We start from the raw sequence: 25,376 nt of genomic DNA, 5'->3' as shown, positions 1-25,376 counted from the left end.
GCAACATGGTAAAACCCCATCTCTACTAAAAATACAAAAATTAGCCAGGTGTCGTGGTGGGCGCCTGTAATCCCAACTACTTGGGAGGCTAAGGCACAAGAATCCCTTGAACCCTGGAGGCGGAGGTTGCAGTGAGCCAAGATTGCACCACTGCACTTCAGCCTGGGTGACAGAGCGAAACTCCATTACAAAAAAAAAAAAAAAGACTGTTTTGCAAACTCCCCTAAACATTGCACCCAGAAGTTATAATGAAATCCTTATGAGCACATTGAGGAAATATCAAAAGCAAAACTCTTATCTGTGGAGAACCGAAGACTTTTAAGGGCAAGAAACTGAGGGAAAATAATCTGCTACAAAAGGTCTCAGGAAATGAAGATTCTTGCTGTGGACAGAAACAAAGAGAATATTAAAAAGTATTCATTATAGGCCGGGCGTGGTGGCTCACGCCTGTAATTCCAGCACTTTGGGAGGCTGAGGCAGGAGGATCATGAGGTCAGGAGTTCGAGACCAGCCTGGCCAACATGGTGAAACCCCATCTCTACTAAATATACAAAAATTAGCCTGGCATGGTGGCCCATGCCTGTAATTCCAGCTACTCAGGAGGCTGAGACAGGAGAATCGCTTGAGCTTGGGAGGCGGAGGTTGCAGTGAGCCAAGATCGCGCCATCGCACTCCAGCCTGGGTGACAAGAGCAAGACTCCATCTCAAAAAAAAGAAGTATTCATTATAAATATATTGACTGAATTTCACTGTCTGAGACTCCAAATGAAAAGGCTAGGCCAGGTGCAGCGGCTCATACCTATAATCCAAGGACTTTGGGAGGCCGAGGCAGACAGATTGTATTAGAAACGGCAACCGAGAGACATATTAATTCATTTTTTAAAATAAGCCTATCACATGCAGAGTGGCCTTGTTTGACATTTTTGCAAATCTCTTTAATGTCTGGCTTAATAGAAGACAGCTGAATTCTCCGATGTACTTCTGGGTCAGGTCAGTTGTGATGTGGTCTGGCAGGAAGTCTCCTGAAGACTCCCATATGCTCATGAGAGAGAGAGAATGAAGAGCAAATATCATCTCTGGATTATTATGAAAATAGCTTTGATCTCACAGATACCCTTAAAAGGTCTCGGGATCCCCGGGTCCTCAGATCACAGTTTGAGAACACTGTCCATTGGGGACATAATCCATTTGCCATCAGTTTGTCACATACCTCCAGCAGGCCAAGGTGGGCAGATCACCTGAGGTCAGGAGTTCGAGACCAGCCTGGCCAACATGGTGAAACCCCCTCTCTACTAAAAATGAAAAAATTAGCTGGGCGTGGTGGCAAGTGCCTGTAATCCCAGCTACTTGGGAGGCTGAGGCAGGAGAATCCCTTGAACCCAGGAGACAGAGGTTGCAGTAAGCAGAGATCACGCCGCTGCACTCCAGCCTGGGTGACAGAGCGAGACTCTGTCTCAAAAAAAAAAAAAAAAAAAAAGGCAGGGCACCGAGGCTTCTGCCTGTAATCCCAGCACTCTGTGAGGCCAAGGCAGACGGATCACTTGACCCCAGGAATTCAAGACCAGCCTGGGCAACATGGCAAAACCCTGTCTCTACAAATAATACAAAAATTAGCTGGGCGCGGTGTTGCACAACTGTAGTCCCACCTACTCAGAAGGCTGGGGTAAGAAGATTGCTTGAGCCCGGGATGGAGAGGTTGCAGTGAGCCAAGATTGTGCTACTGCACTCCAGCCTGGCAACAGAGTGAGACCCAGTTTCGAAAATAAAGTACTTGTTTAAAAAGTCTTCCTTACCATGCTTTAGCAAATGTCATTGAATACTTTTTTCTTTAATAGTTAATACAGGGCCGGGCACGGTGGCTCACGCCTGTAATCCCAGCACTTTTGGAGGCCGGGGTGGGCAGATCACGAGATCAGGAGTTCAAAGCCAGACTGACCAACATGGTGAAACCCCATGTCTACTAAAAATACAAAAGTTAGCCAGATGTGGTAGCGGGCACCTGTAATCCCAGCTACTCAGGAGGCTGAGGCAGGAGAATCACTTGAACCTGGGAGGCGGAGGTTGCAGTGAGCCAAGATTGTGCCATTGTACCCCAGCCTGGGCAACAGAGCGAGACTCTGTTTCAGGAAAAAAAAAAAAAAAAGTTAATACATGTAAGTTTTTAGGAATGTTTTAAAATTTGTGAATATTTCTATGAAAATTTCAGGGCATTTCAAGTTTTCTTATGCTATAATTAGTAGTAATAAGACCGGGAGCAGTGGCTCATGCCTGTAATCCCAGCACTTTGGGAGGCCAAGGCAGGTGGATCATGAGGTCAGGAGTTAGAGACCAGCCTGGCCAACATGGTGAAATCCTATCTCTACTAAAAATACAAAAATTAGCTGGGCGTGGTGGTGTGCACCTGTAATCCCAGCTACTCGAGAGGCAGGAGAATCACTTGAACTCAGGAGGCAAAGGTTGCAGTCAGTCGAGATTGCACCACCATTGCACTCCAGCCTGGGCAATAGAGTGCGACTCCGTCTCAAAAAACAAAAAATGGTAATACTCTGAATTGATGGCATCCATTAACCAACTTGGCTTTGCTGACAGTGTGGTACATTATGATTTATATTAACTCCATCAGTGTCAGTATTTTACGTAAATTAACCACAAATTTAAATCTTTTGCTTCACTCTCTCATTACTTGGATTATCAAATAATTCAAGAACTTATTCATTGCAGCTATTCAAAATTTATACTCATAATGAATTACTGCTTTTGGTATGACCTAGAAACTTGTTTTTTGTTACAATACTTCTCAGTGTCAGAATAATATATATTGAATTCATCACTCATTTTTTTTTTTTTTTTGAGACGGAGTCTCGCTCTATCACCCAGGCTGGAGTGCAGTGGCGCAGTCTCGGCTCACTGCAAGCTCTGCCTCCCGAGTTCACACCATTCTCCTGCCTCAGCCTCTCCGAGTAGCTGGGACTACAGGCACCCGCCACCACGCCTGGCTAAGTTTTTGTATTTTCAGTAGAGACGGGGTTTCACCATGGTCTTGATCTCCTGACCTCGTGATCCACCCACCTCGGCCTCCCAAAGTGTTGGGATTACAAGCGTGAGCCACTGCACCCGGCCCATCACTCATTTTTATGACTGTTTCATATTCTCAGGACCTAGTAATAATAATAATAGTGAACTTCTAGGAATATATGCTGAATTGAATTCAATCTAAGCAATTATGATTAAATACTTGTAAAAGTTAACTATAGTAAACCTCAGAGAAGAGAGCCTCTTGCTTTTTTTTTTTTTTTGTAGAGATAGGGTTTTGCTCTGTTGCCCAGGATGAAGTGGAATGGTGCAATCATGGCTCACTGTTGCAACCTTGAGCTCCTCAGACTACAGGGATGTGTCACCATGCCTGGCCAGCCCCCTGAGACAGGGTCTTGCTCTGTTGTCCAGGCTGGAGTGCACTGGCACGATCTTGGCTCACTGCAGCCTCAACTTCCTGGCTCAAGCTATCCCCTCACCTCAGCCTCTGGAGTAACTGGGACTACAGGCATGGACCACCACACCCAACTTTCTATTTTTTGTAGAGGTGGGGTCTCAGTACATTGTTCAGGCTGGTCTCCAACTCCTGGGCTCAAGGGATCCTCCTGCCTCAGCCTCCCAAAATGCTAGGATTACAGGTGTGAGCCACCATGCCCAGCTACCTCTTGTATTTTGAAATGACAAAAAGACCTTTTACATATTATATTTTCTCACTTGTTTTGTTCTACCATTCCTAAATGTCTTTCCAAACTGTAGTTTGTATCATGTAGTAAAGTTTAATGAAATATATATTTGGTTTTTCTCCCTGGTTCTAGCACAGGGCTCCTAAATTCCTTGGAATTTCCTGAGTGATAGGAGTGTCTGCTATTCATAAGGCGCCCCTTTAGAACACACCAGAGTCTATGCTAATGATGTGACTCAGGGTGGGGGCTGCTCACCAGAAAGACCAAATTAGAGAACTTTGATTAGAGGGTGGAAACTGTTAGCCCCACCCCAACCTCCTGGGAGGGAAGGGGACTGGAGATGGAGCTCTGTGAAAACTCCTGAACAAGGAGGTTCAGTGAGCTTCCAGTACCAGTGGAGGGTGTCCAGGTTTTTGGCGTTTTGAACAAAGAATTTAACAAGGGCCAGGCGCAGTGGCTCACGCCTGTAATCCCAGCACTTTGGGAGGCAGAGGCGGGCAGATCACAAGTTCAGGAGATTGAGACCATCCTGGCTAACATAGTGAAACTCTGTCTCTACTAAAAATACAAAAAATTAGCCAGGTGTGGTGGCGGGCACCTGTAGTCCCAGTTACTCGGGAGGCTGAGGCAGGAGAATGGCGTGAACCTGGGAGGTGGAGGTTGCAGTGAGCCGAGATTGTGCCACTGTACTCCAGCCTGGGCAACAGAGCAAGACTCTGTCGAAAAAAAAAAAGAGTTTAATAAAACACAACCAAGAAAAAAATGAAGCAACAACAGCAGAGAGTTATTGAAAATGAAAGTACATTTCACCAGGTGGGAGCGGGCCCCAGCAGCCACTCAAGGGCCCTGGATACAGAATTTTCTCCAGTCCAAATACCCACTAGAGATTTTCCATTGGCCACTGGGTGTTCACCCATGTAAATGAAATGAAGTAGTGGCCTGTAATCAGTCTGATTGGTTGCGGAAAGCAGAGGCGGGCAGATGACAAGGTCAAGAGATGAAGACCATCCTGGCCAACATGGTGAAACCCCATCTCTACTAAAAATGCAAAAATTAGCTGGGCATGGTGGGTGCTAATGCTAATGCATTATAATTAGTGTATGATGAGCCGTGAGGAAGACCAGAGGCCACTCTCATCACCATCTTGGTTTTGGTGGGTTTTCCTGGCTTCTTTACCACAACCTGTTTTATTGGCAAGGTCTTTGTGACCTGTGTCTTGTGCTGTCCTCCTATCTCATCCTGTGACTAAGAATGCCTTAATCTTCTGGGAATGCAGCCCAGTAAGTGTGGGGGGATCACCTGAGGTCAGGATCACCTGAACGCAGGAGGTGGAGGTTGCAGTGAGCTGAGATGGTGCCACTGCACTCCAGCCTGGGCAACAGAGAGAGACTCTGTCTCAAAAAAAAAAAGGTAATTAATTAATTAATTAGAGGTACTTACAATTTCCCATCTGCCACAGAAAAGGTAAGGGTTGCAAAGCGGTAGCCTCTGGTCCTTTTATTACTTAGGCTTGGAAAGTTAGGATTTTCCTTTCACTTTAGTTCTAGGAAGTCAGCCCAAAACAGCCTTAGGCTCCCTGCCTCCAGACCCTGGTCTCCTGCCTCAAACATATCCATGCACTACAAGGGTGGTGCACCTGCAGAGGGCAAGGAAGCTCCGCAGCCCCCCACTAAACCTTGTCCCATGCATCTCCTCCGTTTGGCTGTGCCTGAGTTGTATTCTTTTTTTTTCTTTTCTTTTTTATTTTTTTGAGACGGAGTCTCGCTCTATCTCCAGGCTGGAGTGCAGTGGCGTGATCTAGGCTCACCACAACCTCCACCTCCCGGGTTCAAGCAATTCTCCTGCCTCAGCCTCCTGAGTATCTGGGACTGCAGGCGCGCGCCACCACGCCCAGCTAATTTTTGTATTTTTAGTAGAGACGGGGTTTCACCATGTTGGCCAGGATGGTCTGGATCTCTTGACCTCGTGATCCACCCGCCTCAGCCTCCCAAAGGGCTGAGATTACAGGTATGAGCCACTGCGCCCAGCCAGAGGAAGAAATTCTTACCAGCCAAGTTTCTGGTCTCTCTCTCTGTATATGTTGTGTAAACGGTCAATGCCACTATTTGTCTTCTCTGCAAGGGTTTGATTAGTAGAAAAAAATGATTTGTCAGACTAGTCTTAGGCTATAGCAAATCTGGTGTACTTTATGCTAAGAATTTGTCTTTCTGTGTTGTTCTGTAATGAAGAGGGGAGTATCACGGGATAGAACGTGGGTTTAGGATGCCTATAAGCCAAGTTTTCAAGCCAGCCCATCAGGCTGGTCAGTTACAAATGTTGCTATGGGTCCCTGAAACCAATGCCAAATGAAATTTCTCTGCCTTGTCTTGTGTCCTTAAGAGCTTAACCTTGTGGCCATGTGGGGATACTTTATCTTGGTTTCTGCCATCTAGAGTACAGGAATTTTGGGGTTCATGTCATAGTTAGCCCTAAAAATTATCTTGAGCAGGCCGGTCGCAGCGGCTCACACCTGTAATCCCAGCACTTTGGAAGGCCGAGGCAGGTGGATCATGAGGTCAGAAGATCAAGACCATTCTGGCTAATACGGTGAAACTCTCTCTCTACTAAAAATACAAAAAAATTAGCCAGGCGTGGTGGTGGGCGCCTGTAGTCCCAGCTACTTGGGAGGCTGAGGCAGGAGAATGGCATGAACCTGGGAGGCGGAGCTTGCAGTGAGCCGAGATCATGCCACTGCACTCCAGCCTGTGCAACACAGCGAGACTCTGTCTCAAAAAAAAAAATTATCTTGAGCAGTTAAGAGCCTTTGAAAGCTTGAATTTGGCTACTCTAGACTTCTTCTGGGAATAGCAATAGAAACTGCCCAGGGCTGGATGCGGTGGCTCACGCCTGTAATCCCAGCACTTTGGGAGGCCAAGGCAGGTGGATCACAAGGTCAAGAGACTGAGACCATCCTGGCCAACCTGGTGAAACCCATCTCTACTAAAAATACAAAAATTAGCTGGGCATGGTGTCACGCACCTGTAGTCCCAGCTACTCCGGAGGCTGAGACAGGAGAATCGCTTGAACCCGGGAGGCAGAGGTTGCAGTGATCCGAGTTCTTGCCACTGCACTCCAGCCTGGCAACAGAGTGAGTCTCTGTCAAAAAAAAGAAAAAAGAAAGAAACTGCCCAGTGCTGTGTAGCTCAGTAGCTACGGCTTTGTCCTTTGACAAGGGTCATCTGGGTTGAATTCTTGGCTTCTGGAATGATTCCTTTCTGGTTTGTTATTTGTGTAATTTTGCCATTATTAAGGTTATTTTTCCCCCCATGGATAGCTTCTGATTTCCTGTCTTGGATTTTCCTTTCTCTAAACTACACTTGGGGAGATTCTAAATCTTGTTAAAAAAAAAAGAGGAACTGCTGGCCAGGCGGTGGCTCACACCTGTAATCCTAACACTTTGGGAGGCCAAGGTGGGTGGATCACCTGAGGTCAGGAGTTCAAGACCAGCCTGGCCAACATGGTGAAACCCCGTCTCTACTAAAAATACAAAAATTAGCTGAGCATGGTGACACACGCCTATAATCCCAACTACTTAGGAGGATGAGGCAGGAGAATTGCTTGAAGCCAGGAGCCAGAGGTTTCAGTGAGCCACTGCACTCTAGCCTGGATGATAGAGCAAGACACTGTCTCAAAAAAAGAAAAAAGAAAAGAAAGGAAACAAAAATCACCATCCCAGACCCCTGTCAATATCACCATCTGTCCATGCCTCAAAGTCATCTGTCCCCCACCCCCAGAGCTCTGGCAGCTGTTCAGGTTGCTTGTTTTGGCCAGCTTCCTCACTAGCCTTGAAGGCAGGAATGACAGCTTGTTCATTGCTGTGTCTTTCGTGCACCTGGAAGACTTTCAAATATTTTTTTAAATGCTAGGATTTCCTGAATGGAAAAGGAAAAACTTCAGAGTCATTTGGACAGGTTTATTGAAGCTGAGCAGTTTCCCCATAATCTAGATGAGTTCAGGTTACAGGCTGTGTGGCTCTCTCCAGCCACGAGTCCTCATCACCAAATGGGATAGATAAACATCTGTTTGGTCTGCAATATAATTTGGCATAAAGCTGCAGCCACAAGTGGGCTCTGCTGCTGGATATGGATCAGGCTCTCTGGAATGTCTGTTTGCACACTTGACCTTCACAGAACATTTCCTAGGGCGTAAGGAGGAAGGAAATAAGAAAGATGAGTTTGCATGTGGTCTGTTTTTACTCTCAACACTTATTTTTTATTGTATTTTAAACCTTTTCTGGAACACGTTTTTTTCTTTTTTGAGATGGGGTCTCACTCTGTCATCCTGGCTAAGTACAGTGGTGAGATCTCAGCTCACTGTAACCTCTGCCTCCCAGGCTCAAGCGATCCTCCCACCTCAGCCCCCAAAGTAGCTGGGACACTACAGGCACGTGCCACCATGCCCGGCTAATTTTTGTGTTTTTTTGTAGGGACAGGGTTTTACCACTACCTAGGCTGGTCTTTTTTTTTTTTTTTTTTTTTTTTTTTTGAGATGGAGTCTCACTCTGTAGCCCAGGCTGGAGTGCAATGGTGCAATCTTGGCTCACTGCAACCTCCACCTTCGAGCGGAAGAATTGCCTTCAAGCAATTCTTCTGCCTTGGCCTCCGGAGTCGCTAGGATTACAGGTGTGTGCCACCATGCTCTGCTAATTTTCGTATTTTTAGTAGCGACGGGGTTTCACCATGTTGGCCAGGCTGTTCTTGAACTCCTGACCTCATGATGTGCCCGCCTCAGCCTCCCAAGGTGATGAGATTACAGGCATGAGCCACCGCGCCTGACCCCTAGGCTGGTCTTGAACTCCTAGCCTCAAATGATTTTCCTGCCTTGCCCTCCCAAAGTGCTAGGATTACAGTGATAAGCCACGGCACCTGGCCTACTCTCAACACTTCTGACACCAAAGGTGTGGGTTTTTAAATGCCTGACACCAGTTGTGTGGTGTCTTTTCCAGTCCCACTTCTGCAACTCTCTGACACCAACCAAGTGTCCAGTAAACCAATTTAATTTGGGTACTAACTACCCAGAGTTAGCACAGACCACATAGGTTAAGGATGCAGTCTCACAAGACTCCCCCCAACTTCAGACACCTGTCACAAGTTTGGGACCTCCCATATTTCTGACTGACCAGCTACAAATCAGGTTTTCCCACAACCCCTCCTTGGGCTTGATAATTTGCTAGAAGGGCTCACAAAACTCAGAAAGTCCCTTTACTTACTATTACCAGTTTATTATAAAATAAACAACTCAGAAACAGCCTGATGGGGCCGGGTGCACATGCCTGTAATCCCAGCACTTTGAGTGGCCAAGGTGGGCAGATCGCCTGAGGTCAGGAGTTCTAGATCAGCCTGGCCAACATGGCAAAACCCTGTCTGTACTAAAAATACAAAAATTAGCTGGGTGTGGTGGTGCATGCCTGTAATCCCAGCTACTCAGGACACTTGAGGCAGGAGAATTGCTTGAACCCAGGAGGCGGAGGTTGCAGTGAGCCAAGATTGCGCCACTGCACTCCAGCCTGGGCAGCAGAGCAAGACTCCATCTCAAAAAAAAAGAAAGAAAAGAAAAGAAACAGCCTGATGGAACAGACGCATAGGGCAAAGTAGGAAGGGGGAGCATACAACCCTCCCAGCACCTCAATGTATTCACCACACACATGAATGTTCACCATTCAACATGGAAGCTCTCTCAACCCCGTGGTTTAGTTTTTAGTGGATGTTTCAGCACATAGGCATGATTGATTGATTAAGTCATTGGCTATTCGTGATTAGTTCAATCTCCAGCCCCTCTTCCCTCAGGGATGAGGCTGAAAGTTCCAACCCTCTAATCCTGCCTTCGATTTTCTGGTGAGCAGCCCCCATCCTAAAGCTATCTAAGGACCCTCAGTAGACAGTCATGTCATTAGCACACAAAAGACCCTTTTTCTGATTTGGAGACAGGTCCTTACTCCTTCGCCCAGGCTGGAATGCAGTGGTGCAGTCATGGCTCACCTTAGCCTCAACTTCCTGGGCCTAAGTAATCCTCCCACCTCAGCCACCCAAGTAGCTGGGACTACAGGCACCCGTCACCACACCCAGCTAATTTTTTTTAATTTTTTGTGACGGAGTCTTGCTCTTGTTGCCCAGGCTGGAGTGCAATGGCGCTATCTTGGCTCACTGCAACCTCCACCTCCCAGGTTCAAGCGATTATCCTGCCTCAGCCTCCTGAGAAGCTGGGACTACAGGTGCCCGCCACCATGCCCGGCTAATTTTTGTATTTTTTAGAAGAGACAGCGTTTCACCATGTTAGCCAGGCTAGTTTCCAACTCCTAACCTCAGATGATCCACCTGCCCCGACCTTCCAAAATTCTGGGCTTATAGGTATGAGCCACTGCCCCCGGCCAATTTTTTATAGAGACAGAGTCACACTATATTGCCCAGACTGGCATTAAACTCCTGGACTCCAGTGATCCTCTTGCCATGTCCTCCCGAAGTGCTGGGATTACGGAAGTGAACCACCACACCCAGCAACCAAATATTTTTTAATATATCATGGTGGCCGGGCGCGGTGGCTCACACCTGTAATCCCAGCACTTTGGGAGGCTGAGGGGGTGGATCACCTGAGGTCAGGAATTTGAGACCAGCCTGACCAACATGGTGAAACCCTGTCTCTGCTAAAAATACAAAAATTAGCTGGGCATGGTAGCAGGTGCCTGTAATCCCAGCTACTTAGGAGGCTGAGGCAGGAGAATTGCTTGAACCCAGGAGGAGGAGGTTACAGTGAGCTGAGATCAAGCTACTGCACTCCAGCCTGGGCGACAGAGTGAGACTCTGTCTCAAAAAAAAAAAAAAAAAAAACGTATCGTGGTAAGTAAGAATCATTCCATGAGTATCCTTAGAACAAAAGTACTTCTGTGCCCTGCTTGGGCAGATTTCCAGGATATGCTAGAGAAGGATGTACACAATTTGGTATTTCTCTTTTTTTGTTTGTTTGAGACAGTTTCACTCTTGTCATCCAGGCTGGAGTGCCGTGGCGCGATCTTGGCTCACTGCAAACTCCTCCTCCCAGGTTCAAGCGATTCTCCTGCCTCAGCCTCCCGAGTAGCTGGGATTACAAGTGGCTGCCACCACACCAGGCTAATTTTTGCATTTTTAGTAGAGACGGGGTTTCGCCATGCTGGCCAGGTTGGTCTCAAACTCCTGACCTCAGGTGATCCACCTGCCTCGGCCTCTCAAAGTGCTGGGATTACAGGCGTAAGCCACCGTGCCTAGCCTTCCTTTTCTTTTCTTTTTTTTTTTTTTAAAGACAGGCTCTTCCTATGTTCCCCAGGCTTGACTCAAACTCCTGGGCTGAAGCGATCTTCCCGCCTCGGCCTATCCAGTAACTGGGACTACAGGCAAGTGCCACCACACCCAGCTGTTGTGCATAATTTGAACATTACCTCTTACAACCAACTAATCTAAATCCTCGAACATGTGTATATATTCTTTGAAATTCCATATTACGTATTGGCGAAGGCAAGTTTCTTACTTTTTTTTTTTTTTGAGACAGAATCTGGCTCTATCCCCCAGGCTGGAGTGCAGTGGCATGATCTTGGCTCACTGCAACCTCTGCCTCCCGGGTTCAAGCGATTCTCATGCCTCAGCCTCCTGAGTAGCTGGGATTACAGGTGCCTGCCACAGCCTGCCTAATTTTTTTTTTTTTTTTTGAGATGGAGTTTCACTCTTGTTGCCCAGGCTGGAGTGCAATGGCGTGATCTCGGCTCACCACAACCTCCGCCTCCCAGGTTCAAGTGATTCTCCTGCCTCAGCCCCCCGAGTAGCTGGCATTAGAGGCATGCACCACCACTCCCGGCTAATTTTTTTAAAATATTTTTTAGTAGAGACGGGGTTTCTCCATGTTGGTCAGGCTGGTCTTGAACTCCCGACCTCAAGTGATCCGTCCACCTTGGCCTCCCAAAGTGCTGGGATTACAGGTGTGAGCCACTGTGCCCGGCTCCGCCCAGCTAATTTTTGTATTTATAGTAGAGATGGGGTTTCATCATGTTGGCCAGGTTGGTCTCGAACTCCTGCCCTCAGGTGATCCGCCTGCCTCAGCTTCCCAAAGTGCTGGGATTACAGGCGTGAGCCCGTAATCCCATGCCCGATCTCTTACTTTTTTATTGTCAGAAGAGTATGAGATTTGTCTATCTAGAATCAAAATATCTTCAAGGCCTTGGTAATCAAAGACTACCCAGACCCAACTTTAAGGAAAGTGCTCTAGTTTTGTTCTCATGGGTCTCACCTAGATTTCACACATACAGTGAGGCAAAAAAGCACAGAGCTGAGAGCACACATTCTTGTCAGACCTGTATTTGAATCTTCACTCTACAGTGTGAAAATACGTAATTCACAATCAAAGCTGATGAAACTTTAAGTTATTTTGAGTCTTAAAGGAATGTGATTATGAGACCTGAGTCATACGAAAGGCAGCTGTAACCTAGACAGCTATAACCTTAATTTCTCTGGTTATAGATTAGCCTTTTTCTTTACCTACACTGTTTTGTAAAAAACTAAAGGGCACCAGAGAAGGCTTCCCTCTACTGTTGATCTTAATCACAGACTCACTTCCCTGTTTCTTCTTTTTTCCCAAAGCAGGTGAATCTCTTCCTTCTCTTATACAAAGACCTATGACTATCACATTGTCTAAGATGGAATGTTAAATATACTCTTAAGATGACAGCAAGAATGAGGAGGAAGAAAAATAAAATGAAGAATGTTAAATATATTATATAAACTGGAAAGAAAAAGGAAAAAAAACTGAGTGGTAACTAATCAAATTCCTGTAACTCATAAAACAGCTTTGTAGGCCGGGCGCGGTGGCTCACGCTTGTAATCCCAGCACTTTGGGAGGCCGAGGTGGGTGGATCACGAGGTCAGGAGATCGAGACCACGGTGAAACCCCGTCTCTACTAAAAATACAAAAAAATTAGCCGGTCGTGGTGGCGGGCGCCTGTAGTCCCAGCTACTTGGAGAGGCTGAGGCAGGAGAATGGCGTGAACCCGGGAGGCGGAGCTTGCAGTGAGCCGAGATTGCGCCACTGCACTCCAGCCTGGGCGACAGAGTGAGACTCTGTCTCAAAAAAAAAAAAAAAAAAAAAAGCTTTGTATAGAAAATGTTGTAATCCTGCGAAACTTCTTTGTTTTCTGTCTGTATAAGTAAGACCTTGCCAGGCGGGGTGGCTCATGCCTGTAATCCCAGCACTTTGGGAGGCCAAGGCGGGCGGATCACCTGAGGTCAGGAATTCGAGACCAGCCTGGCCAACATGGCAAAACCGTGTCTCTACTAAAAATGCAAAAATTAGCTGGGCATGGCCGTGCGTGGTGGCTTACACCTGTCATCCCAGCACTTTGGGAGGCCGAGGTGGGCGGATCACCTGAGGTCGGGAGTTCGAGCCCAGCCTGACAAACATGGAGAAACCCCGTCTCTACTAAAAATACAAAATTAGCCAGGCGTGGTGGTGCATGCCTGTAATTCCAGCTACTCAGGAAGGCTGAGGCAGGAAAATCGTTGAACCCGGGAGGCAGAGGTTGTGGTGAGCCGAGATTGCACCATTGTACTCTAGCCTGGGCAACAAGAGTGAAACTCCGTCTCAAAAAAAAAAAAAATTAGCTGGGCATGGTAGCGGGTGCCTGTAATCCCAGCTACTTGGGAGGCTGAGGCAGGAGAATCCCTTGAACCCAGGAGGTGGAGGTTGCAGAGGGCCGAGATTGCGCCACTGCACTCAAGCCTGGATGACAGAGGAAGACTCTGTCTCAAAAACACAAACAAAAACAGGCCAGGCACGGTGGCTCACGCCTGTAATCCCAGAACTTTTGGAGGCGGAGGTGGGTGGATCACCTGAGGCCAGGGGTTTGAGACCAGCCTGACCAATATGGTGAAACCCTGTCTCTACTAAAAATACAAAAATTAGCCAGGTGTTGTGGCATGCGCCTGTAGTCCCAGCTACTTGGGAGGCTGAGACAGGAGAATTGCTTGAACCCAGGAGGCAGAGTTTGCAGCGAGCTGAGATCATGCCACTGCGCTCCAGCCTGGGCGACAGAGCAAGACTCCATCTCAAAAACAAAACAAAACAAGCTGTAAAATAATAGTTGTCAGCATATGGCCTCTAGGGAATGTTTTGGAGTGATTGACTTGTCTGAAACTGGATAATGGAAATGGTTGTACACCTGTATACATTTACTAGAAATTATCAAACTGTACACTTAAAACAGGTGCATTGTTTGGTACATAAAGTATACCTCAATAAAGCCATTAAAGAAAAACACCTCAAGTCCAACAGCTTAAAAGTAAAAGAAGAAAAAGAAAAAGAAAAACTCCGAAAATTACATTCCAAGAAATTAAATTTTTATTACAAGCGACCATGCCCGTAATCCCAACACTTTGGGAGGCCCAGGTGGGCTGATCACTTGAGGCCAGGAGTTCGAGGCCAGCCTGGCCAATATGGTAAAATCCCGTTTCTGCTAAAAATACAAAATTAGCTGGGTATGGTGGTGCATGCCTGTAGTCCCAGCTACTCGGGAGGCTGAGGCAGGAGAATCGCTTGAACCCAGGAGGCAGAGGTTGCAGTGAGCTGAGATCGCACCACTGCACCCTAGCCTGGGTGACACTGGGTAACAGAGGGAGAGACTCCATCTCAAAAAAAAAAAAAAAAAAAGACATTAACTTTTCAGCTTGGGTGTACTGACCCCATTTCTTTGGAGTCTGTGTTTCCTGGGTGGCCGTCCTCATCTTCATGCCTGAATAAACCCTTATTTTATTTTTTTTTGAAACGGCCTCTGTCGCCAGGCCGTAGTGCAGTGGTGTGGCACTGTCACTGCAACCTCCAACTAACTGGTTCTAGCGATTCTCCTGCCTTAGCCTCCCAAGTAGCTAGGATTTACAGACATGTGCCACCATGCCCAGCTAATTTTTGTATTTTTAGTAGAGACGGGGTTTCACCATGTTGGCCAGGATGATCTTGATCTCCTGACCTGTGATCCGCCCACCTTGGCCTCCCAAAGTGCTGGGATTACAGGCGTAAGCCACCGCGCCCAGTCTGAATAAACCCTTTTAAACTGGATTCTGATGCTTTTGACAGCAGCCTTGGGGAATTTCAAAATCCCAATTTATTTGTGAATGGGAAAAATAGAGTCCTTTTCTCAGGATTGTGATGAAGATTAAATGAGATAACGCACTCAAAGGATTGAGCACAGTAATTGGGCCCAAAATAATCATTCCAAAGATGTGAGCTACTATATCAATCTATGTATATCTATGTATACATAAAGTAGCTATTACATATAATAGGTAAGAATTGTTCCATGAGTATTTGCATGTTATCTTCCTGCCTCTGTCGGAATATTCGGCTGTTTCATTTAATATAAGATGAGATTATAGGCATGCGCCACTATGCCTGCTAATTTTTGTATTTTCAGTAGAGATGGGCCAGGTGTGGTGGTGGCTCATGCCTGTAATCCCAGCACTTTGGGAGGCCGAGGCGGGCAGATCATGAGGTCAAGAGATCCGAGACCATCCTGGCCAACATGGTGAAACCCCGTCTCCACTAAAAATACAAAAATTAGCTGGGTGTGGTGGTGTGTGCCTGTAGTCCCAGCTACTCAGGAGGCTGAGGCAGGAGAATCGCTTGGACCTAGGAGGTGGAGGTTGCAGTGAGCCAAGATCGCGCCACTGCACTCCAGCCTGGTGACAGAGCGACACTCCGTCTCAAAAAAAAAAAAATAGTAGAGATGGGGTTTCACCATGTTGCCCAGGCTGGTCTCCTGACCTCAAGTGATACACCCACCTCAGCCTCCTAAAGTGCTGGGATTACAGGCGTGAGCCACCACGCTCGGCCTGATGTTTCCTTTAATACTGTATCGTCTCATTGAGAAAATGTGGTGGATACCAGGTGGAGTTTGTCTCCTTCGATCCAATGGGTCCAGCCTCTGTTCTTCTTTTCTCCCTTCTGGACACAGGTGAGCCTGTCATTGTCCCAGATAACCAAGCTCTGCATGAGGAGAGGAGAAAATGTTAGCTTGTCCTGGCAGGATCCTCAAGTGTTACAAAGTAGAATGCCAAGTTACCCTTGCAAAATTAACAGCCAACTTACTGCTTTTTTTTTTTTTAGACAGAGTCCCGCTCTGTCACCCAGGCTGGAGTGCAGTGGCACGATCTTGGCTTACTGCAACCAACCTCCACCTCCCGAGTTCAAGTGATTCTCCTGCCTCAGCCTCCCAAGTAGCTGGGATTACAGGCTCCTACAGCACACCCGCCTACTTTTTGAATTTTTTTGTAGAGACAGGGTTTTGCCATGTTGCCCAGGCTGGTCTCGAACTCCTGACCTCAGGTGATCCGCCTGCCTTGGCCTCCCAAAGTGTTAGGATTACAGGTGTAATCCACCGCACCTGGCATTTCTTTGAATTTTACCTTGCATTTTCTGTTGTCCAGGCCTCTGTTATCTTCATCAAATTCTTCTCCAACTTCAAATTTCACAAAGTAGTTCCTTAGGCTGCTGTTCGTGTGGATGCTAAAAGAATCCCCATTCTGCTTAATCACTTTCTGTGGCTTCAGTAACTTGGCTATTTTACGAGTGGCAAAGTCAATACCTTAAAAATAATTTTTAAAAATATTTGAACATTCGCTTGAGATGCAAAAGTGAAGAATTTGGTAGCTGTTCTCAAAATCACCACATGTAATTGTTAGCATTTCCAGTACGACTTCAATGTTGTTTGCTGCCAAAATCAGATCTACAAGGAATCATCCTGGCAAACTGCCAACCACAGCCTGATGAAAAAGTTTGCAAATGCCAGGTGCAGTAATCCCAGCGCTTTGGGACACAGAGAAAGGAGGATTGTTTGAGCTTAGGAGTTTGAGACTAGCTTGGGCAACATAGCAAGACCCGGTCTCTATAAAAAAATATAAACTGTAGGCCAGGCGTGGTGGTTCACACCTGTAATCCCAGCACTTTGGGAGGCCAAGGAGGGCGGATCACCTGAGGTCAGGAGTTTGAGACCAGTCTGACTAACATGTAGAAACCCCATCTCTACTAAAAATACAAAATTAGCCAGGCATGGTGGCATATGCCTGTAATCCCAGCTACTTTGGAGGCTGAAGCAGGAGAATTGCTTGAACTCAGGAGGCGGAGGTTGCGGTGAGCCGAGATCATACCGCTGCACTCCAGCCTGAGCAACACAGCGAGACTCCATCTCAAAAAAAGAAAGAAAGAAAAAGAAAATCAAAGGGACAGGGTTTAGGCCTGCCAACCCAGCCTCAGTCATAACTCTGCCTTTTTCTGCCTTATGTATTTACACTTTGAATTAAGAGAGCATTTGAACAGTTTCTCAACAACAATGAAAACAAAACTCAAAAACACTGGATTCATGTATATACCTCTCTCTCTCTCTCTCTCTATATATATATATACACACACACACACACGCACATATATATATATATATATATATATATATATATATATATATGTATACTTTTTTTTTCTTTTTTTTTCCTTTTCCCGAGACACAGTCTCACTCTGTCGCCCAGGTTGGGGAGAGCAGTAGCACGATTTCAGCTCACTGAAACCTCCCCTCCCGGGTTCAAGCAGTTCTCTTGCCTCAGCCTCCTGAGTAACTGGAATTACAGGCTTGCATCACCACACCCAGCTATATACTACTATGTATTTATAATTTTTTTTTTTTTGAGACAGGATCTCATTCTGTCACCCAGGCTGGAATGCAGTGGTGCAATCATGGCTCACTGCAGCCTCGACCTTTCAGGCTCAAGTGATTCTCCTATCTCAGCCTCTCGAATAGCTGGGACTACAGGCACATGCCACCATGCCTGGAAATGTTTTAAATATTTTTGGCCGGGCGCGGTGGCTCACGCCTGTAATCCCAGCACTTTGGGAGGCCGAGGCGGAAGGATCACAAGGTCAGGAGATCGAGACCATCCTGGCTAACACGGTGAAACCCCGTCTCTACTAAAAATACAAAAAATTAGCCGGGCGTGGTGGTGGTGGGCACCTGTAGTCCCAGCTACTCGGGAGGCTGAGGCAGGAGAATGGCGAGAACCCAGGAGGCGGAGCTTACAGTGAGCCGAGATGACACCACTGCACTCCAGCCTGGGTGACAGAGCGAGACTCCGTCTCAAAAAAAAATTTTAAAAAATAAAAAATAAATAAATAAATAAATAAATTTTTTTTTGTAGAGATCAAGTCTCACTATGTTGCCCAAGTTGGTCTCGAACTCTTGGGCTCAAGCAATCCTCTCACCTCAGCCTCCCAAAGTGCTGGGATTACAGACATGAGCCACCCTGCTCAGCTAGAATTCTTAAATAAGCTTTAAAAAAGAGTTCCACAGGGAAACATGGAATGCTAAGAAGATGAAGATCAGGGTTTGGAATCCCAGTTCCACTTAGTGCCTTTGAGCATATTATGTAGCTAGAAATAAACACCACTATTTTAAATAATGGCCAGGTGACGTCTCAGCAGGGAGCTGAAAGAAGTCAAGAAGCCACACAGATTTCTGGGAAAATAGTTTAAGGCAGAAATCCAGGCAGCCCTGGTACTCTGAGGAAGGGTGTGCTAGTGTGTTTCGGGAACTCTGAGGAGCCTAGTGTATCTGCTGCAGAATCAGGGAGAGGGAGGAGGAAGGAGAGGAGTTAGAGATGAGATGTGATTCTGCCAGCCACGGTGGCTCATGCCTGTAATCCCAGCACTTTGGGAGGCAGAGTTAGGTGGATCACCTGAGGTCAGGAGTTCAAAACCAGCCTGGGCAACATGGCAAAACCCCATCTCTACTGAAAAACAAAAATTAGCTGGGCATGGTAGTGGGCCCCTGTAATCCCAGCTACTCAGGAGGCTGAGGCGGGAGAATTGCTTGAACCCAGGAGGTAGAGGCTGCAGTGAGCCGAGATCGTGCCACTGCACTCTAGCCTGGGCGACAGAGGAAGACTCCATCTCAGAAAAACCCCAAACAACAACCAAAAATAAAACAATAGTATACATGTCCTCATCCTAAGAAAAAATTTTTGTAGCCAGGTGCAGTGGCTCATACCTGTAATCTCAACACTTCTGGAGGCCAAGGTGGGAGGATTGCTTGAGCCCAGGAGTTCAAGACCAGCCTGGACAACATAGCAAGACCCCATTTCTATAAAAAGATAAAAACAGCTGAGGCTGGGCATGGTGGCTCACACCTGGGCCAGGCTGAGGCAGGAGAATCAGTTGAACCCAGGAGGTGGAGGTTGCAGTGAACTGAGATCGAGCCACTGCACTCTAGCCTGGGCGACAGGGTGAAACTCCATCTCAAAAACAAACAAACAAACAAACAAATATCTCAAAAAACAGCTGGGCATAGGCCGGGCACAGTGGCTCAAGCCTGTAATCCCAGCACTTTGGGAGGCCGAGGCGGGCGGATCACAAGGTCAGGAGATTGAGACCATCCTGGCTAACACGGTGAAACCCTGTCTCTACTAAAAATACAAAAAATTAGCCGGGCGTGGTGGTGAGTGCCTGTAGTCCCAGCCACTCAGGAGGCTGAGGCAGGAGAATGGCATGAACCTGGGAGGCGGAGCTTGCAGTGAACCGAGATCGTGCCACTGCACTCCAGCCTGGGCGACAGAGCGAGACTCCGTCTCAAAAAAAACAAACAAAAAATAAAAATAAAAAAAAACCCAGCTGGGCATAGTGGTACATGCCTGTAGTCTCAGCTGCAAATAAAAAAGCTTGTGTTTAACTCTAGAACTCCCGTTTTTAGTTTGAGATGCAATATGATGCAGGCTTTACTGGCTTTCCACAATATTTAAGTATTGAGACCAAAACCTTAAAATCACTTCCTATTATTATTATTTTATTGAGACAGGGTCTCATTCTGTTGCCCATGCTGGACTGCAGTGGTGCGATCTCAGCTCGCTGCAGCCTTTGCTTCCCAGGCTCAAGAGATCTTCCCACCTCAGCCTCCCAAGTAGCTGGGGCTACAGGCATGTGCCACCACACCTGGCTAATTTTTGAATTTTTCTTTCATAGAGATGAAGTTTCACCATGTTACTCAGGCTCATTTCCTATTATTAATATGACCAAGCCAAACTTACTGCTGACTTTCCTTAAACCCTATTATGTAAGCAAAACAAAACCCAATAACTTTAGACTAACAATGACTTTCGAGTTATGCTTTTAAGCAGTTACGCTTTTAAAATCTGTGAGGCGCCGGGCCTGGTGGCTCATGCTTGTAATCCCAGCAGTTTGGGAGGCCGAGGCGAGCAGACCAACAGGACCAGCCTGACCAACATGGAGAAGCCCCGTCTCTACTAAAAATACAAAATTAGCTGGGCGTGGTGGGGCATGCCTGTAATCCCAGCTACTCAGGAGGCTGAAGCAGGAGAATTGCTTGAACCGGGGAGACGGAAGTTGCAGTGAGCCGAGATCCCACCATTGTACTCCAACCTGGGCAACAAGAGCAAAACTCTGTCTAAAAAAAAAAAAAAAATTCTGTGAGGCAGGCCAAGCGTGGTAGTTCACGCCTGTAATCCTAACACTTTGGGAGGCTGAGGCGGGCAGATCACCTGAGGTCAGGAGTTCGAGACCAGCCTGGCCAACATGGCAAAAACCCATCTTCACTAAAAATATAAGAATTAGTCAGGCGTGGTGGGGGGTGCCTATAATCCCAGCTACTCGGGAGGCTTAGGCAGGAGAATCTCTTGAACTTGGGAGGTGGAGGTTGCAGCAAGCTGAAATCTCGCTACTGCACTCCAGCCTAGGTGACAGAGCAAGAATCCATCTCATAAAATAAATAAATAAAATCTGTGAGGCAATTTGTTGCTAGTAAATTTACAATTTGCACTACTCATGTAGGGCAGGTAAGCCCCAGAATGGGGATTAGCCTGCAAAGGTTCTTGGCTTTGCCCAGGAAAGAATTCAAGGGCAAGCCAGAAGCAGAAGAAAACAGCTTTATTGAAGAAGCAGTGTCACAGCTCTGTGACTGCTCCTGTAGAAAAGGGCTACCCCATAGGCAGAGAGTAGCAGCTCAGGGCAGTTTTGTAGTCATGTTTATACCCATTTCGAGTTACATGCAGAGTAAGGGGTGTTTTTTGGTTTTTTGTTTGTTTGTTTTTTGAGATGGAGTTTTGCTCTTGTCACCTAGGCTGGAGTGTAATGGCAGCACGATCTTGGTTCACTGCAACCTCTGCCTCTCGGATTCAAATGATTCTCCTGCCTCAGCCTCCTGAGTAGCTGAGACTACAGGTGCCCACCATCACACCTGGCTAATTTTTGTACTTTTGGTAGAGATGGGTTTCACCATGTTGGCCAGTCTGGTCTCGAACTCCTGACCTCAGGTGATCCACCAACCTCAGCCTCCCAAAGTGCTAGGATTACAGGCGTGAGCCACCACGCCTGGCTAACAGGTGTTTTATGCAGACATTTCTAGGGAAGGGGCAGTAACTTTTGGGTCCTCTGGTCATTGCCATGGAAAGGGGTGCTAACTCCAGGTGTTGCCATGGCAACGGTAAACTGACATGGCTCACTGTTGTATGTGTTTTATGGAAAACTGCTTCCATCCAGTCCCTGTTTTAGTTAGTCCTCAGTTTGATCCACTGTCCCAAGCTCCGCTTCTGGAGTTGAGCCCTGCCTCCTACCTCACTACCATGTTGCAACATTGTCACTTCACGGATTTGCAGTTACAAGGCTGGCCTCTTTAAAGACCAAAATTTACTTTGAATTAGCATAAGTTCTGGGCCAGGTCCAGTGGCTCAGGCCTGTAATTCCAGCACTTTGGGAAGCCGAGGCAGGCAGATCACTTGAGGCCAGGAGTTCAAGACCAGCCTGGCCAACACGGTGAAACCACATCTCTATCAAAAAATAAAATAAAAATTAGCTGGGCATGGTGGTGTGCACCTGTAGTCCTGGCTGCTGGGGAGGCTAAGGTGGGAGGATCGCTTCAGCCTAGAAGGAGGAGGTTGCAGTGAGCCAAGATGGTGCCACTACACTCCAGCCTGGGCAACAGAGTGAGATCCTATCTCAAAAAATAAAAATAAAATGAATAAATTAGCATAAGTTCTGGTCACTTTCTGCCAGGTCCACACTTACTAGGACCTCAACAGTCCAAAAGGCCATATTCCTCATAAGGCTGCTAACCAGGTCAAGCCATGCTTTTTCATCTACTAGATTGTGTTTAATAGAAAATAAGACATTCGAGGCCGGGTGCCGTGGCTCACGCTTGTAATCCCAGCACTTTGGGAGGCCGAGGCGGGTGGATCACGAGGTCAGGAGATCGACACCACGGTGAAACCCCGTCTTTACTAAAAATACAAAAAAAAAAATTAGCCGGGCGTGGTGGCTGGCGCCTGTAGTCCCAGCTACTCGGAGAGGCTGAGGCAGGAGAATGGCGTGAACCCGGGAGGCGGAGCTTGCAGTGAGCCGAGATTGCGCCACTGCACTCCAGCCTGGGCAACAGAGCAAGACTCCATCTCAAAAAAAAAAAAAAAAAAAGAAAGAAAGAAAATAAGACATTCGAGTAGCACGTGCTATTACAAATGTGTGAGCATATACACTTGAAGGTAGGATTTCAAAGGAGTCCACACAAATGTACATTTATCTAAGCTTCAGATGTTTGTATTAACCTTTAATCTCAAAGCCACTTCTAATCTCGAGGCAATGTGGGTTGAAGGCAGAGGGGATCCCTTTGAATCCCAGTGTAGGGCCAGGTGCGGTGGCTCATGCCTGTAATCCCAGCACTTTGGGAGGCCGAGGCAGGCAGGTCACCTGAGCTCAGGAGTTTGAGACCAGCCTGGCAAACATGGTGAAACTCTGTCTCTACTAAAAATATAAAATTAACTGGGTGTGGGGGCGTGTGCCTGTAATCCCAGCTACTTGGGAGGCTGAGGCAGGAGAATTGCTTGAACCAGGGAGATGGAGTTGCAGTGAGCCAAGATCCGTGCCACTGCACTCCAGACTGGGCAAAAAAGGGAGACTCCGTCTCAAAAATAAATAAATGAATCAACTAATTAAATTAAATAAATATATCCCAGTGTACAGTAACCTGGGACAAGGTGGTAACACCACCACCCTCTCGGGTTCAGAACAGGACTAAAGGCGAGGACCTGCACAAGTTGGTCAATATCTGTGGGCATTAACATGGGGCTTCTCCATTTCTGAGGCACGCACCCTCAGTGTCCTTGGTTACTGTGGGGGTACACCAGGAACTCCCAAATCCCAGGTTAGCTCCAAATATTAAAACCCAAGCAAGGCGGAGGCAGGAGGATTGCATGTAGCCAGGAGTTTGAGACCAGCCTGGGCAACATAGCCAGACAGCATCTCTGCAAAACAATTGAAAAATTAGCCAAGTGTGGTGGTATGTGCCTGTTGTCCCAGCTACTTGGAAGGCTGAGGTGGGAGGATTGCCTGAGACAAGGAAGTCAAGGCTGCAGTGAGCCATGATTGCACCACTGCACTCCAGCCTGAGTGACAAAGCAAGACCCTATCTCAAAAAAACCCAAGTAAACTTTCTTCTTTGTGCAAAGACAAGTTGCCTTTCTTCTCACTGAGGTTTGGCAGACACTGGGAGAGAGTGATACCTGAGCCCAGGTGGGAGCTGCAGGATCAGTTCCTGAACACTAGTTTTTAGACAAAAGGGAGTGATTTTCTGCCCTCAAATGAGATGCCAGCTGGAGCACATCATGAGATGTGTGCTGTGTATTTGCTGGTGACCTATTTGACCCTTAGCATCACTGCCAACAGGCATTCACCTCACTTCTACTAATAAAAAAGAGGCAATCAGCTGGGCACGGTAGCTCACGCCTGTAATCCCAGCACTTTGGGAGGCCGGGGTGGGCGGATCACGAGGGTAGATGTTCGAGACCAGCCTGGCCAACACGGTGAAACCCCATCTCTACTAAAAAATACAAAAATTAGTTGGGCATGGTGGCTGGCGCCTGTAGTCCTAGCTACTCAGAGAGGCTGAGGCAGGAGAATGGTGTGAACCCGAGAGGCGGAGCTTGCAGTGCGCCGAGATCATGCCACTGCACTCCAGCCTGGGCAACAGAGGCTCCGTGTCAAAAAAAAAAAAAAAAAAAAAAAGAAAGAAAGAAAAAAGAAAAAGAAAAAGAAAACAAAAATTGCCCATGGGTCAAGGGTTCAGGGATCGGCCGGCACGGCAATTTCCCAGATTCCTAAAGCTACAAGAAAAACTACACCGTGGCAGGGCGCGTGGCTCACCTGTAATCCCAGCACTTTGGGAGGCCGAGGCGAGTGGATCACCTGAGGTCAGGGGATCGACACTAGCCCGACCAATATAGTGAAACCTCTTCTCTACTAAAAGTACAAAATTAGCCAGACGTGGTGGCTGGCGCACGCCTGTAATCCCAGCTACTCGTAAGGCTGTGGCAGGAGAATCGCTTGAACCGAGGAGGCGGAGGTTGCAGTGAGTTGAAAGTCCGCGCACCGTTGGCACCGCGATGAGGGCGGGAAGCACAGCGCGGGGCCCCCGGGAGCAAGAACGCCGCGGGCACCCAGCCTTCGCGGGAGGCGGCGGTCGGGGCACGCCCCCGGCCGAACCAGGCTCTGCACTCCCGCGGGTGCCCGGACCTGAAGGGTCGTCCGCTGGCTCCGGGATTCTGCATCCCTGACCCGCTCCGGGGGCGCCGAGGCTGCGGGGACCTCGCTGCGGGAGCGCGCCCGGGGCCCCGGGACCTGCGCGGAGGGCGGCTGCGGGGAGGGTCGCCGGGCAGAGGCTTCGGTCCCGGGCGCCCCCTCCCCGGCCGGACCCCCAGTCTGCAGTCTCCGCGGATGTGCCGCGTGCGGGTAGAGACGGACGTGGGGCTGGACGCGGGGACTCAGGGGCGGATGGGTGGGGGACCGGCGGCCGGAGGGACAGGGGGTGTGGAGAGACGGCCGTGGGAACAGGGGGCGGGTGGGCGCGGGGAAGGACGGACTGGGGGACTGAAGGACTGGGGTCCCGCGCCCGATGGACGGAGGCGCCAAGGACCAGCGGACTCGGGGGCGACTGGCGACGGTGGGCGCAGCAGGGCGGAGACACGGACAGCGGACGTACCTACAGGCCCGGCCCGGCCGCCTTCGCCTGATCCCAAGACCCACGGCGAGCCCCGCGCCCCCGCCGCCTCCCCTCCGCCTTACCTAGGGCCAGCATGTAGCCCTCGAAGTTGTCGCTGCTGAGCAGGGTCCAGGTACCGCTGAGGTCGGCGGGCATGGTCGCGCGTCGCGGGACAAACCCCGGTGGGCGGCCGGAGGCTGGGGCCGGGCCCTATAAACCAGGCGGGGCGGGGCGGGGTGGGGGCGGTGCGCGGGAGGCGTTGGTGGGGCCGCGTGGGACTCGCCCCTAGAAGCCGCTGCGCTCCCGGCTGCCTCCGCCCGGTGCTCCTGGCTCTGCCCAGGAGCTCGGCAGCTCCCCCCTTTCCTTGGGGCTTCCTCTCCTACTGCTTTCTCATGTCCCAGACTGTTTCGGGCCACATTTTCTTCCCTGCTTATATGTTAATGACCCAGGGATGATCTTCAAACTCATGGCATTGAATATTGTCAGCTTCAAATAACAATATACCTCTCAACGTAACTCTCATGGTCTCAATAAATAGGAGTTTATTTTTCTTAACAAGCAGTCCTGAGAGAAGTGATTGCTGGTGATGATTC

At 48.2% G+C, this 25,376-nt stretch overlaps 1 protein-coding gene across 2 annotated transcripts; it reads right to left on the bottom strand.

The window, feature by feature from the left end:
- Positions 1-698: 698 nt before the first annotated feature.
- Positions 699-25,376, bottom strand: RBP7 (retinol binding protein 7). Of its 2 annotated transcripts, none has more exons than XM_030805523.1 (5): positions 25,288-25,376; positions 24,867-24,993; positions 16,169-16,347; positions 15,648-15,749; positions 699-1,039 (listed from the first exon to the last, which is right to left on the bottom strand). In XM_030805523.1, exons 2-5 carry the CDS (start codon positions 24,937-24,939, stop codon positions 992-994), a joined length of 402 nt encoding a protein of 133 aa, XP_030661383.1. In that variant the 5' UTR covers positions 24,940-24,993; positions 25,288-25,376; the 3' UTR covers positions 699-991. The 2 variants fall into 2 exon arrangements, with proteins under 2 accessions (XP_030661383.1, XP_030661382.1); XM_030805522.1 differs by lacking the exon at positions 699-1,039 and adding an exon at positions 7,654-7,893.

Source organism: Nomascus leucogenys, chromosome 24 (assembly GCF_006542625.1).
Source record: "Nomascus leucogenys isolate Asia chromosome 24, Asia_NLE_v1, whole genome shotgun sequence".
NCBI classification, from domain to species: Eukaryota; Metazoa; Chordata; class Mammalia; order Primates; family Hylobatidae; genus Nomascus; species Nomascus leucogenys.
Note: the sequence above shows the minus strand (reverse complement) of the source record. Positions and strands in the feature narration are given on the sequence as shown.